The sequence below is a fragment of the Silene latifolia genome, chromosome 2, assembly GCF_048544455.1.
Source record: "Silene latifolia isolate original U9 population chromosome 2, ASM4854445v1, whole genome shotgun sequence".
In the NCBI taxonomy this organism is placed as follows: Eukaryota; Viridiplantae; Streptophyta; class Magnoliopsida; order Caryophyllales; family Caryophyllaceae; genus Silene; species Silene latifolia.
In genome coordinates this window covers 157,638,371-157,654,008 of record NC_133527.1, presented here as the reverse complement: position 1 = coordinate 157,654,008, position 15,638 = coordinate 157,638,371, and the positions used below count along the sequence as shown (strand labels likewise).

The 15,638-nt window shown below is 40.9% G+C and overlaps 1 protein-coding gene across 2 annotated transcripts; it reads right to left on the bottom strand.

Annotated features, from left to right (window-relative positions):
- Window positions 1-208: 208 nt before the first annotated feature.
- Window positions 209-6,057, bottom strand: LOC141643184 (transcription termination factor MTERF15, mitochondrial-like). Of its 2 annotated transcripts, none has more exons than XR_012543662.1 (3): window positions 4,671-6,057; window positions 2,374-2,415; window positions 209-598 (listed from the first exon to the last, which is right to left on the bottom strand). XR_012543662.1 is itself a non-coding variant. In XM_074452224.1 (3 exons), exons 1-2 carry the CDS (start codon window positions 5,870-5,872, stop codon window positions 4,732-4,734), a joined length of 570 nt encoding a protein of 189 aa, XP_074308325.1. In that variant the 5' UTR covers window positions 5,873-6,052; the 3' UTR covers window positions 209-598; window positions 4,671-4,731. The 2 variants fall into 2 exon arrangements, 1 of the variants encoding a protein (XP_074308325.1); XM_074452224.1 differs by lacking the exon at window positions 2,374-2,415 and having other exon boundaries at window positions 4,671-5,287; window positions 5,859-6,052.
- Window positions 6,058-15,638: the final 9,581 nt, after the last annotated feature.

Genomic DNA, 15,638 nt, shown 5'->3' with positions numbered 1-15,638 from the left:
TTTGGTAAGGAATTGTGGACACGCTAGAAAATGAACCATGAGCAATTTCGTTTCAATCAAAGGTCGGGCAAGAGGCAACAATGTAGTCAACCTACTTACAGTTATAACCCCGGGTAGGTCACACACGTAGCTAGGGCCAGACCTTGGAACCGTTTTTTTAAATTGTGGGAGGGAAGAGGGGTAGTTATTCCTCATCGATTGTCATCTGGCCAATGAAATCAAGCGGCATCCTACTTCAAAATTATAGTTACACGCCAATTAGAAAACAACAATACTCATCAGACACCCCTGATATAAAACGAAAATTAAGAGCAAGTTAAACGCAAATGAAGAATGAATTCCAAACTACAGATACCATCCCTCGGAATAAAAATCATATAAAACGAACCTCTCTCAATCTAGGGTAAACAAACTAAGTGCGTGAATGTCCTTAATCCTTTAGTACTGCTTGATGGCTGCTGCTTTATACTAACAAGTTGATGATACAATCACTCAATTTGGTTGCAAGTGCCCAAGAACGTTTCTTCAGCTTCTATCGGTCATACATACCTCAGCCATTCACTCACAAGCTGGCAAGCAAGCTACAACTGCCTCACTCCTTCAATTCAAAAATCAATAAGGTTAAAACTCAAACATTCAACAATCTCCACAAATCACACGGCAGGCCATCATAATATCAATTAGAAATCATTATATAGTCTCCACGTTCAAAAATCCCGAACCAGGAGCTCAAAAGTGGAAACAAACAAGCACATAACAAAGAAAGATCATGGTTATACACTTATACTTTAATTAATATGCTAATAATTTAACAAAGAAGTTAATTCATAGAAGACGTACTATAGAAGTTGGAAGACAAGCACAGTAGCACACAACATGGACAGGAAGTCGGGTATTCCTAAAGAACCAGAATAGAATATAGTAAACAGAGGCACTTTGGCTTCCAATATTTCTAATTTTCTATACAATTAACAAACCAAAGACCATGAGTCCATGACAACTTGAAGAGTTCACACCGTAGAAAACGAACTTTCAGTTATAACTCAGGCATACAGTGTCATTGTTGGAACAAACTTTGTTACTTTGATAAAGTTCAAGAAGACCTGCTGCATCCTCCTTAAAAGGTTTCCAACAAGTATTTCTAAGAAGCGAGTCTCAGTTTTAGTAATGGCGGTATAAAAGTTGTAATCTAACAAACCCTTCTCCTTCAAAACCAACACCTGCCTAGGTGCCATTCAGTTCTCGGGGCTATAACCCAACAAGGCAGAATGTATAGCTAAAAAAAAGGTTTCTAACAAGCGAGTCTCACTTTTATGTTATCTGACAAAATAATCAGTAAGTTTGGTTCTGAACACCTGACATTTCGACTCGATGCTCTTCTTAGGATAGTCAGACAACAAATACAAGCCATACAAAAACATCCCAGAATTTCTGGGAATCCCTAATTCCTCTTCAACCCTAACCAATGAAAAACTGGGTATTCCTCAAATAAGATCCAGGATGCTGAAGAATGCTATTCCGAATAACTTGAATATCAACACCATACTCATTTAACAATGCAATATTTGAATTAAGATTTTCCAGAGCAGCAGATGGTGTCATGGAAAAATGGATATTTCTAAAAAACTTGATTAGATTGTCATTAGTCATTACTGCCCAGAATTAACCTGAGATCATGGATAACAGGATCCATGTCTTGATACAATTGAAGGACTCGATGAAATAAAAGAAACTAAATTAGACCCAGAAAAACCATGACTTGGAAAAGTTTATGGTTTTTAGGGTTTTGTCAACATTAGCAGCTAAGATTTCTGGTGTCGGGCCGGGTTATGCGAGTCAGGTCATTTGGGGTTGGTCAATTTTGCTGTAATGGTGAAAACTGAAAATGGTTAAAATCTTCGTTATTTATTTTCGTAACAGCTTTTATTGAACAATGTATTTTTTGTAGTATTTCCTATTTACCTGCCCTTAACTTGAAAACCCTCTAAACATAGTTCGCTCAATTCCTAAGAAAAAAACTTGGTTCATTTTATCAAAACTATGCAATTATGGATGATAATTTAAAATACGTAACATGCAATTAATTCGTCAATTGTAAATTATAATTTAAAAGGACGACTGCAACTAGACCATCCCAAACCCCAAGGCCATCCTCTCAACTCTCAAGAGTCCCGACAACCACCACAAACCCTCCCCTCCCCTCACGCAACCCTCCCATACCACCACACAACCACGCTACCATGACACCCATTCCCTATGAGGCTGAGGCGAGTGCAGTGGTGACTGGCGTAAGGGTGGGCGACGACAACAACAAAAAAAAATAAAAAAAAAAAAAGAAGAAAAGGGAAAGGTGACGGGAGTCGATTGGCTGACCTGTGACACGTCGGGCATCGGGCTTAAGCGTGCAGGGTGAGCCTGACATTGGAACTAATCATCAGCGTCCTTTCAGCTTGCCAATGGTGGCAATAGATGGGGGTGGGATGAGGGGTTTGGGGAGAGGGATGAGAGAGGAAAGTGAGGCAAATTAAGATTTGTCTAATAAGATTGTTGATAGGTACATTACAATGTATTGTAGATTATTAATTAGAGTACCAGATACATAAACTTATCCTCTAGAAACATTGTTTGTACAATTTGTGTTTTAAGATGGTTCATAAAGAATCCTAAATCTATACAAGCATACATGGAGTACATTTCATATCCTAAATGTTAGAAACATGGAGATATTTCAGAATACTACAAGTGGTTGTTTGGTTATCCTGGCAAAAGCATAGGAATGTCAATTCATGTAAATTGATAAATATGTAAGTTGTTTGGTTACCTCAATTGTTATGAATGGGAGAATTGGAACTTCCTAGGTTAGTGAGAATGCACCCAATGTCCCCTAACTCAGACAAAGCCGACCATCCCCGATCTCCAGGCGACTACCCCTAAACAGTCTTAATAACACCCCTCACAGCAAAGAGCCTTGGCCAATGCCAACCACTCAAGAATAGAGTTGACAAGACCCAACTAGTGTCGGCCAGCCTCTTTGACCATGCAGCTTGAAGAAAATCACACGTTTCCCACTACCAAGCACATCAAGGAAGAATGAACAGTAATGATTCTGACCTCTAGAACGCAACCATACTAATAACAGGAAGTATGGGATATGCTTGTAAATATCACAGGATCAGGTAAGGGTGGTTCAGTTGTTTTTAACATTAGAGATGATTAAATATGATCTGACTCACAAGACAGACAGTACTTTTTATAATAATAATAAAAATAGGTATATAACAAATAATTTTATTTTGAAAATAGAAATTGTTTGCAAAAACAGTGTCTCGTGTCTACAAGAGAAAAGTTTTTGCCTCGCGTCTTGTACGTTGTTGCCAGAAGCCCTCATTGTCCAAGTCATTTTCATTCCTTTTAAAACTAATGGCAACAACCATCTCAAATTCAAAATTGTCCTAGATTTTACAGATTATGCTGTTAAGAAATATGCTACCGTACATCAGATATATCGCTGAGATTTAGCACAAGTTCCTTGCAAAATAAGTTTGACTGTAACGACTACTCAACTGCTCAGTTTCCTACATTTCCTAGTTCAGAAAAAAGTCCACTAAAGATAAACTAATTAAGATAATGATATGTACTATTGCATTATATGACTGACTTCATGTGAAAAAAGGCTTGTGAAACGTCTCTCATACTTAAATAAATGCTGTGTCAAACACTTTAAGGCTCTTTGGCGCATTTCTTCTACCTGTACAATGCTCTCAGGCTCAAGCATAAGGGTCTCTACATGGTTAAAGATGTAAAATGAGTTAAACCCTCAAAATCCAATTGGTTCAAGCTCCGCTTGAGCACATCAAACCCATCTGAATCCCAAGCCAGAAACGTAATGAGAAAATAAGTCAGATAAGATTTCTAAACTATCTTCAAAGTCATAAAATCAATTCTACGGAGCATTACAAGATCTAGCCTCAGCTCCACCAAAGGAAGACCTAATCTCTTTAATCCAGTTGACAAGCGAGCATACACCATTTAATAACAAAATTTACATGACACTGATTGGACAACAAAACCGCCCCTTCTCATGGCCTGAAGGGAGCAATGCATAGAGCTTAGAAGTTACAAAAGGGGAATTTGAGCTCTTCTATTTCTTAACCTTTCTTTTTTGTCTCCTTTACTTTGATTTACAGAGTGAGTACTCAATAAGATATGAACAAAAGTATGGTTTCCGCACTTTAGTTTATATCGCACAAGCTGCTTCAGCTCATATCAGTGCCAATTATAGTTCATATCAATTTGTATATGTTCAAAAGATAATCTGCCACTTCGACAATTCGCTTTACTTTCTCAGAACTCGACATACCTTACAACCTTCTTAACTAGTAATCCTGACAACATCACTTAATCGTATAAAATTGATAAGTTAATTTTACCACATAACCCTACTTTCATTTCAAAATCATGTTCTATTCACGTACTTCTCAAATTATGCCATAGGCATCCTCTTGTGATTATTCATCTCTTCATTTTATGTTTTCCATAACAAACCTGACAATTTAAATATCATCTGAAACATATTCTCAAACAGAGTGATTAACCAAAAACAGCTATAAAAAACATTTGACAATTATATACAGTGCAGGTTAAGAAAGAGAGAAAAAAGGTGGACAAACCTTTGCTACTTTGGTAAACACAAGTACACAACAATACACTTTGCGACAAAAAGGCTTGGCATCACCTCAAAATGGCGTCAATGTTGGAACAACCTTTGTTACTCTGATAAAGTTCAAGAAGACCTGGTGCATCCTTCTTAAAAGGTTCAATAAGTATCTTTAAGAACTGCTTCTCAGTTTTAATAGCGGCAGTATAGAAGTTGTAATCTAACAAACCCTTCTCCTTCAAAACCAACAACACATGATGCCTAGGCGCCAATCGCTTCTCGAGGCTTAGACTCAACAAAGGAGAATGTGTAGCTAAGAAATGAGGCTTGTAACCCAGCTCAGTCATCAAAAAATCCAACTTTTTCCTGATTTTTTCTTCACATATTAGAAATATTATAGGATTTCTCCTCAATAATTCAGAAATATCATATTCAGTCCATCCAAAGGTTTTGAACAGCTGATATTTCAACTCGATGCTCTTCTTACTAGAACCACACAACACACGCATGCCGTATAAAAACATCCCAGAATTTTGCGGAATCCCTAGTTCCTCTTCAATCCTAACCACTATATTTTGGAAAATCTCGGTATTCTTCAAATAGTATACGGGATACCGAAGAATGCCATTCCTAATAACATCAATATGAACACCATACTGATTATTCAAGAATGCAATATTTGAATTAAGATTTACCAGACTAGATGGTGATAGTGTCGTGGAAAAAGGGATATTCCTAAAAAACTTGATTAGGTTGTCATTACTGCCCAGAATTGCCTTGAGATCATGGATAATATGATCCATATTTCTTGATACAATTGAAGGACTCGACGAAATCAAAGAAACTAAATTAGAGCCAGAAAAACCATGATCTTGGAAAATTTTAAATTTGGGTATTAGGGTTTTGTCAACATTAGCAGCTAAGATTCGAGGGTAATAAGATACAACCTTTTTGATACGGGTATCATCGAAATCATGTTGTTTTAGGAAATCAACAACAGAATTAGCATTATTTGAGAATTTAGAGTAGTTATCGTTTTTGGAATTTAGTTTGGTAGAAGTGGAGTGAGCTTCTTGTTGAGAGAAACCCAGATTATTAACCAAATAATTGGAGTAAGATTGATTTGGGGATTTGATTGTTTGATTTGGAGATTTGGTTGAATAGAGATGAAAATGTCGAAAATTATGCACAAAATACATACCTTGAACTCTGCATTTGCAATGGAGACTCATCATATGGCTTTCTTTGTTATTCAACTCAAAACTCTCAATATTTCAGTGACAACTACAACTCCTGGAAAATGTCAAGTAAAGACTAAAGACTCGTATAAGCTATAGGGCTACAGCACAGAGCGTACCGATCTAAATTGTTAGTTCTGATAGAAGATTTATGTTAAAAAAATTTCAAGTCAGATATACACTTGATCCAAATGTTTTAGATATCCCGGATATCTAAAAATAATCAGATTGGTGCAGATATCCATATTTTGAAATTTACTTAAAAATTAAGTTTGAAACACGAGCATAGCCAAAAACCAAGCATTTCTCAACATGCTCAACCAATTAGCTAACCGCATGGAGAATATGATGCCCCATGGTCGTGGAAACGGAGGACAACGCTAGTTTTGCTTTTCCCATGCAACTGGGCAGATGACACAGATTGACTTTCTATAATGGAGCTATTAACCCCAAGGTGATGACTTTATGGACAAGGCAAATGGAGAGCCTTTTATATCACCTACTTGGAACTCCAAGTCCCGACGACGCTTGTCTGCCCATTTCTTCATTTTCTTAGAGGCTTTATCCAAGTATGCTTTGGCAATATCGAGTTGCTTATGCCATCCCCTTGCCACGTGGAATGCCGCTGGACTTTGGCCTGAATATCTGGACGTTATGGTCTGGGGTGTCAAAGGTTGGTGTCCTGTGACAATCTCGAACGGACTTTGACCGGTAGATTCCGACCTTCGAAGATTATAAGAGAATCGAGCAACATCCATCAACTTAGCCCAATTCTTTTGATTGACACTTATAAAGTGCCTAAGATAAAGTTCGAGTAAGGCTTTGACTCTCTCGGCCTGCCCATCGATTTGAGGATGAAAGCTTGTAGAGAAATGTAGACTCAACCCTATTAATTTAAACAACTCGATCCAAAAACGTGCTGTGAAGCGGGGATCTCGGTCACTTACGATGCTCTTCGGTAGTCCCCAATATTTCACAACATTCTTAAAGAAAAACCTTGCCGCTTCCTCGCCCGTACAATCCTTTGTCATTGGTATGAACATCCCATACTTGGAGAATCGATCAACCACCACCAAGATCGAGCCACACCCCTCAGACTTGGGTAAAGCCGAAACAAAGTCCATGAAAATACTCTCTCATGGCTTGTCCGGAATCAGTAAGGGTTGTAAGAGACCCGCTGGAACTTGATGTTCAATCTAGTCTTGTTGGCACACAAGGCATGTCTTCACATAGGCTTCAACATGATCCCGCATTTCAGGCCAATAGAATGATTATTCTATGAGGGCGATAGTCCTCTGAATCCCTGGATGACCTCCCTGGATGACCGCCCACATCGAGTCATGACACTTCTTCATGACTTCCCTTCGCAAGCTTCCCCATTTTTTTACATAGACTCAATGTCCCACGGTATAAAGAACATCATCTTCTACCCAAAATCTCTGAGTCTTGCCCTCCTTAGCCAATGTCATCAAGTTCGTTGCTAAGGGATCCTTATCAAGTCCCTCCTTGACTCGACTGATCAATGTGCTAGCAACTCCACTTATGTTCGCTAGCGTAGCCTTACGGCTTAATGCATCAACAACTGTGTTGGTCTTGCCTGGTTTGTACTCCATGACGTAGTCAAATTCGGCCAGGAAGTCTTGCCACCTTGCTTGTTTGGGAGTGAGCTTCTTTTGATTTTGAAAGTAGCTCCATCTCAACAAGTACTCCTCGCCGCCAGTGGGGGACCGCAGCCGTTCCCACTTAAGCCCCCCTCATCTTCTTCGAGCGATAAACCCATGTTCATTAATGTGCACATCCCTTCTGTGGCGGGTTCCACAGAAGGCGAATCAAGGGCGTGAAGCCACTCCCACAAGTGACTCCACTCATCCAGGGACGCACCCCAAAGATCACAGACAGTTATACAATAATCACCTTATACAAACAACAATTACCAAAACCAATACCAATACGATAAAGTATCAACAACAACAACAACAACAATCATCAACAACACTATGTAACCAATACTGAGTAAGGAAACCCTACCTGGAATGCAAACACCACAGACGATCTAGCAGCTAATCAGAATTTCTCCTCAATGAATCCTCCTCCTATAACAGGTATACATACAATTACTACCACAATCATACAATCACCCAAAAACCCCCAACATTACCCAATTAGGGTTTAACCAAGTTTATCAAAACATTATGAAAATAGAAAATTATATAAAAAGCTTACCCTTGACACGACGATCACAACGGCATAAAGAATGAGGCAAACCGACACTCCTAGCCTTGGGATTTGTTAACAATGCGAAGAACACGAACTACGTAACTTCTCTTTTTCTCAAAAAGGTTTTTAGAAAGGCTAACAGTGATTAAGAATAGTGACGACCACCCTTTTATACTAATCTCGCATCATTAACAAAACCCGGTTAATCAACCCGTAAAACACACTTACTCGATCGAGTAAGTGACTCACTCGATCGAGTCCCCATCTTACTCGATCGAGTACCCTACAGGCAGTCTACTGTTTTGCGTCAAAAACTATTTACTCGACAGAGTAAGCCCCACTCGATAGAGTACCCAGAGACATAGAAAACCGTTGTATTACAGTCTTACCTCCTTAAAAAGAATTTCGTCCCTGAAGTTCAACCCATAAACAAAAACAAAACATACTAACTTCCTCCCGACACAACAACATGACCAAAACTCAAAACAAAACTCAAAACCACCTCCCAAAACAACACTCGACTCGACTCAAGACAACTACTAACTGTACTAAAACCAACATAAGACATACAAAAACTCTATGCGACCATCTCCTACCCCCCTAAAAGAAACATGGTTACGTCCCCGTAACCACACATACCTGATAAAAAAGAGACGGATACCACTCCCTCATAGCTTACTCCGCCTCCCAAGTAGTCTCCTCAACCTCATGATTAGATCAAAGAACCTCAAGCAACACTGTTTCCTCATGTCTAGTTTTCCTAACCTTGCGATTAAGAATCCGTTTTGGCACCTCAAGATAAGACAAGGACTCATCCAACTCGATGTTCTCTACATCTAACACATGTGAAGGATCACTCACATAATTCCGCATCTGAGACACATGAAACATATTATGCACTCTATCCAAAGCAGCAGGTAAAGCTAACCGGTAAGCAACCTCACCCACACGATCCAAAATCTCATGTGGTCCTATAAACTTCTGACTCAGCTTCCCTTTCTTACCAAATCTCATTATCCCACGCATAGGAGACACTTTCAAAAGAACCTTGTCCTCAATCTGAAACTCTATGTCACGACGATGTAAATCTGCATAACTCTTTTGTCCATCCTGGGCCGCTTTCATCTTCTGTCTGATCAGCTTAACCCGTTCAACCATCTCCTGTACCATCTCTGGCTCTAAAACCATTGCCTCAGCTCTATCATCCCAGCAAATCGGACTCCTACATCTCCTCCCATACAAAGCCTAAAACGGTGCCATGCCTATACTGGTGTGATAGCTGTTGTTATAAGAAAACACAATTAGGTCCAATCTCTGTTCCCAGCAACCACCAAACTCCATAACACAAGCTCGCAACATGTCCTCTAAAGTCTTGATGGTCCTCTCTGTCTGGCCATCTATCGCAGGATGAAATGCAGTACTCATATTTAAGGTAGTTCCCATCAACTTCCGCAACTCTTTCCAAAACCGTGATATGAACCTCGCATCTCTATCGGACACTATATCCTTATGCACTCCATGCAAACGAACCACATCCTTCCTATAAGCCAAAGCTAACTGTATCTTGGTCCAATTATCTTTCATCGGCACGAAGTGAGCTGACTTGGTCAGACGATCCACTATAACCCATATCATGTTATTACCCCATTGTCTCCTCGACAAACCCACTATAAAATCCATAGAAATGGACTCCCACTTCCACTCAGGTATCTTAAGAGACTGAATCTTACCTTGTGGTCGTCGCTGCTCCCCCTTAACTCTCTGACATGTCAAACAACGAGCCACAAACTCAGCTGTTTCCTTCTTCATCCCAGGCCACCAGAAAGTCTTCTTCAAATCTTTATATAACTTATCACCGCCTGGATGTACCGAGTATGGTGTGCAATGAGCCTCTATCATGATCATCTTTTTCAACTCCTCATCACTAGGAACACACCATCTCCCATCGAACCTCAAACTGCCATCTGTATGAATAGTGAATCTAGACACTGTCTCTTTCTCTACTCCAGCTCTCCACTCCTCAATCTTGGGATCCAAAGCCTGTTTCCTGCGAATATCATCATAAAGATCTGGCTTCACTGTCAAATCCCCTAAAGCATCCTCTTTCTGTATCATATGTATCCCCATCTTCCCCACCTCATCTCTCAAACTCATCAAAGACATAGCGTTGCATAGGGAATGCACACTCTTCCTGCTCAAGGCATCTGCAACCACATTAGCTTTCCCTTCATGGTATATAATATCCATGTCATAATCCCCAATCAGCTCCATCCACCTCCTCTGTCTCATGTTCAACTCCTTTTGAGTGAAGATATACTTGAGACTCTTGTGATATGAAAACACCTTAAAGGTCGCCCCATAAAGATAATGCCTCCAAATCTTGAGAGCAAACACAACCGGACCCAACTCTAGATCATGTGTCGGATAGTTCTCCTCATAAGGCTTCAATTGCCTAGAAGCATAGGCAATCACTTTCTCGTTCTGCATCAACACACATCCCAACCCATTCTTTGAAGCATCTGTATACACTTCAAAGTTCTCACTCCCTTCAGGTAATGCTAAGATTGGAGCTGTGGTCAAACGCTCCTTTAATGTTTGGAAAGCCGTCTCACAACTTTCATCCCAACGAAACCTGTTCTCTTTCCTCATCAAAGCTGTCATCGGTCTGGCTATCTTGGAAAAATCCTTCACGAACCGTCGATAGTACCCTGCTAAACCCAAGAAACTCCTGATCTCTGCCACATTCTTTGGTTCTTCCCACCGAGTAACTGCCTCTATCTTTGCAGGATCCACATCAACACCCTTCTTTGAAATCACATGCCCCAGAAAAGCAACCTCCTCTAACCAGAACTCACACTTAGACAACTTTGCATATAGCTGATTGTCTCGCAAAGTCTGCAATATTATCCTCAAATGCTCCTCATGCTCCTCCTTAGTTTTAGAAAAGACTAAGATATCATCGATAAAGACCACAACAAACCGATCCAAGAACTGACTGAAGATCCGGTTCATCAAATCCATAAACACTGCAGGTGCATTAGACAACCCAAACGGCATCACAACATACTCATAGTGACCATACCTCGATGTAAAAGCTGTCATAGGTATGTCCTCCTCCCGAATCTTCACCTGATGATAACCTGACCTCAAATCGATCTTAGAAAAGACCGCTGCACCGTTCAACTGATCAAACAAATCATCTATCCTCGGCAAAGGATACTTGTTCTTCGCTGTAACCCTGTTCATCTCTCTATAATCGATGCATAACCTCAAACTTCCATCTTTATTTTCCACAAACAAGACTGGTGCTCCCCATGGTGATACACTAGGGTTAATGTATCCCTTCTCAATCAAATCATCCAGCTGTTTCTTCAGCTCCTCCAAATCCTTAGGACCCATACGATACGGTGACTTAGAGATTGGCCCCGTCCCCGGTTTCAACTCAACACTGAAATCTATCTCCCTCTTTGGTGGTAAACCCGTTATCTTATCTGGAAAGACATCTGGAAACTCTCCCACCACTGGTATCTGCTCAACTGTCGGACCCTCCATACGATGGTCTCTCATATGACATAAGATCAACGGACACCCCTTCCTCAGATAAGACTTCAAGGTCACTGCTGCAATCAACTTAACTTTGGGTTTGACAACAAACCCACGATAAGACACACTAATCCCCTTGGGACCTCTCAAAAAACCCCTCTTTTGATGACAATCTATCTTAGCCTTATACTTACTCAACCAGTCCATACTAACTATCATCTCAAAACCCTCCAAAGGAAACTCTAACAAGTCCACTGGTAGGTCAACTTGCCCAACTATCATAGACACACCTCTATATAACCGCCCACAAGATACCGACTCACCCGACGGTATAAAAACTTCCTCTTTTACAGACTCATACTCACTCAAACCCAAAAGCTTAGCATGACTCGATGATACAAACGACTGTGACGCCCCCGAATCAAACAAAACAAAGGTAAAGACTCCATTAACAAGAAAAGTACCGGTGATAACCTGAGCATCATCCTCTGCTCCTTTCTTCTCCATCATGAAAAACTTACCACTGGTCTTCTGTCCACTTCCCTGGACAATACTAGCTGAAGTAGACGGCTTAGCAGCCAACCCCTGGTTTTTGTTGTTCGTCACCGGTCTCTGGTATGAATTATCGCCATTGCGGTTAGCCCCACCATTGTTGTTACTCTGACCACCCCGGTTATTCCACGACCCAGCCGACCTGTTACTAGCATAACTCTGCGATGGACCCTGAGAGAAACTCCCCTGTGACGGTCTCTGGAAACCCCCACTCACAGCAGTGGTACACTCATACCTCTTGTGGCCCATACCGCCACAGTTAAAACAAGACAAACCCCAACTGCCGCTACTACCTCTACGGCCACGCCTGTAAGAATCTCCAGCGCTAAACCCCGAACCTGAAGAGTACGCTCTCACCTGGTTATGGCCGCCCCTCTTGTAACTAGACTGGCCACCACCCTAACTCTCAGCTTTCCTCTTCTCAGAAACTCTCTCTCGGTTCTCCTTGGTCATCTCTACCAACCTCTCAGCTCTCCCGGCACGCTCATAGACCTCCTTAACATCTGTAAGGACCCCTACCGGCAACTTTTCTATGATATTGGGTGTCAACCCCTTCTCAAACCTCAACGCCAAGTTCTCTTGGCTCAGCCTCATGTCCTCTGCGTACCTATATTTCTCGTTAAACCTATGGTAGTACTCAGCAACTGTCACGTCAGAAGTCATCTTAAAATCATCAAACTCCTATCTCGGCTTGCTACACACATGCTCTGGTACGAACTCTCGCCTCATAGCTTTCTTAAACTCATCCCAAGGTAATGCTGGTAACCCCTGTTTCATATACAAGTCCAAAGCACTCACCTTAACCTTATCCCACCACTCTCCAGCTGCTTCCCTCAAGTAGAACGCAGCCTGTTCCACTCGAAGCTCCTCAGGGCAATGAACCAGATTGAGTATGTTTTCCATCTCTCTATGCCAATTATCCAGCAAAATTGGTGCCCCTGTTCCCATGTACTCGTTAGGATTAAACCTCGCTATATGTATACTTATTTTGGAGTGATCTGGCCCCGCCTCTTTATCTTTTCCCACTTTCTTCAAAGCCTTAGTAAGAGCATCTTGGTGCTCCAACATCTTAACAATCTCGTCTACACTCATGTTTTCAGCCCTAGCATACAAAGCGTTTTTTTCGGCGGCATCTTGGAACTATATAAGAAAAGGTAAACATGAACACACACCCCATATCTCAAATCACGAATACGACCTGTACAACACCTACTCGATCGAGTGCCACAACCCACTCGATCGAGTTGAGGTCACTCTGTAATACTACGGATTTTATTAAGTTGCATACTCGACCGAGTAGAGCCTACTCGGCCGAGTAGTGTTAATTGTAGGGTCTGTTTTGGTTCTACCGATGAATACTCGGCCGAGTATGGGAATACTCGACCGAGTAGAGGATACTCGGCCGAGTATAGCTTTACTCGACCGAGTATCCGGTCTGACGAGTGTTGTTTTAGCGGTTTGATGCGGGAGTGTTTAGGATTATTTTTATATTCACCGTCAGTTTCTAAAACGTCATTTTAACCCTAATCATTTGACGATTACCTTAATCACACTCTAATCGCTCCCTAATCATCCTCTAATCTCGTGTGTGTGCAATCGTTGTGACCCTTACGTGCAATCTCGCATTCTACTGTTGGTAAGTTCATTTCCCTATGTCATTTATGTTTTATTGGGACTACTGTATGTTTTGAATTAGGGAATAAAAGGGGGGATTGTTCATTATGTAATTGTGTTATGTGATTATTGTATAGGAGAAGACTTCGTAGAGGAGCCTTTCTGATTGTATGATCTACATTCTACTGTTGATTTCTAAGGTAAGGTTTCCTACTCAGTTTTACTGTTAATTGTTATGGCATGATTGTTTCGTGATTATTGATAACTGTTGATCATTGGAGTATGGGCGTTGTTGTGACGGTGTTGGTGTGGAGAGGTTGTGACAGCTGTGATGCTGTGTGTTGTGATTGTGGTGGAGTCACTTGCGGGAGTGGCTTCACACCCTAGTTCGCCCTCCGTGGAACCCGCCACGGGAGGGGATGTGCACATTAAGGGATAGGGATTTGTTTTAGTCGCTCGTTGATGAGCTGGACTTGGTGGGATCGGCTGCGGTCACCCACTGGCGGCGTGGATTACCTGTTGCGATGGGTAATCTGGCAGGGCTACACACTTTGGTGTGTAGTCGGTTACTATGTGAGATCGGGAGACCGGGGAGTGTGGATGATCAGGTGGTTACCGTGTTGTTTGCCTTACATTGATTGAGTAATAACTGACCCTGTGTTGTTGTTTGTAAAACCTGCGGTGATCCATTAGGGGATGGTGAGCAGACTTGACAGGTATTGTTATGGGTGAGCTTGGGACAGTCATGGGGGAATTGTCATCATCAGTCGTAGCACCACGGTTTGAGTCGTAGTTATGTTTTCTAGTTGTTAGACATTTATTTATATTTCGTTGGACCAGTTTGAGATTTGGTTTTGATGTAAACATTATTTTATTGGTACTTTAATAAATGTGCTTAGTTCAGACGCTTTTGATATTTACTAACCTCGGGTAACCGAGAAGGTAACACACTTTCATGGTAGGGTGGTCCTGGTAAGGCACCTTGGTATGAGGAGGTGTTACAAAGTGGTATCAGAGCTGACGATTCCGGCACCTAAAACTAATGAACCCAATGAACTTAGGGAGTCTAAATAAAATGAACCCGGGGAGAGTTATTTGGAGCTACCGCAAAGACTTGGGAGACGTCCCGAAGTTGCATTAAGGCCCTCACGATCTCAAGCCGGTCACATGGGGGGAAACTGTTGTATGTTTGAGTCATGTGTGTTTGATACCTATAGTTTGAATCTTGTGCATGGTTGGATGAAATGATGAAAGAAGTGGAATGTGATAGTGGTTCAGAGATGTATCGAGGATTTGTTGATGTTAAACTTTGAACATGGAATATGTTGGCATGTTAAGTGTTGAAACATGGTAAAATATGAAGGGTAAATTGTGAATTCGTATCTGATTGATATTGAGCATGAAGAATGTGATCATGTTACCTGTTTAATACAATGTTGAGCATGAAGTATGGTAGGGGTACATGTGCATATGAACATAATGATGTCAATGCTTGATTGTTGGTAGAATATATGATTAGGGTCATACGTCTACATATGTGAATGTCGTGTTTAATTTTAATGTGAGTATGATGAAAGTTCACCTATGTACTGGTTTTTAGAAGTATTGAGTTATTATTGTTTGCTTTATGCATGTTTAAGTTGTTTTGTTAAGAAAATTCGATTTGTATACAAACCGATTTTGGAGGGGTTGTCTTAAAACTGTCATAAGTCTAGTTCTATAAATGATACTGCTGTAATTCCAAGTTGAGGTGATAGCTTGTCTTCTTATGATTCTAACGATAGGTCAAACGCCCAGAATGACCAAGAAACGAGTGA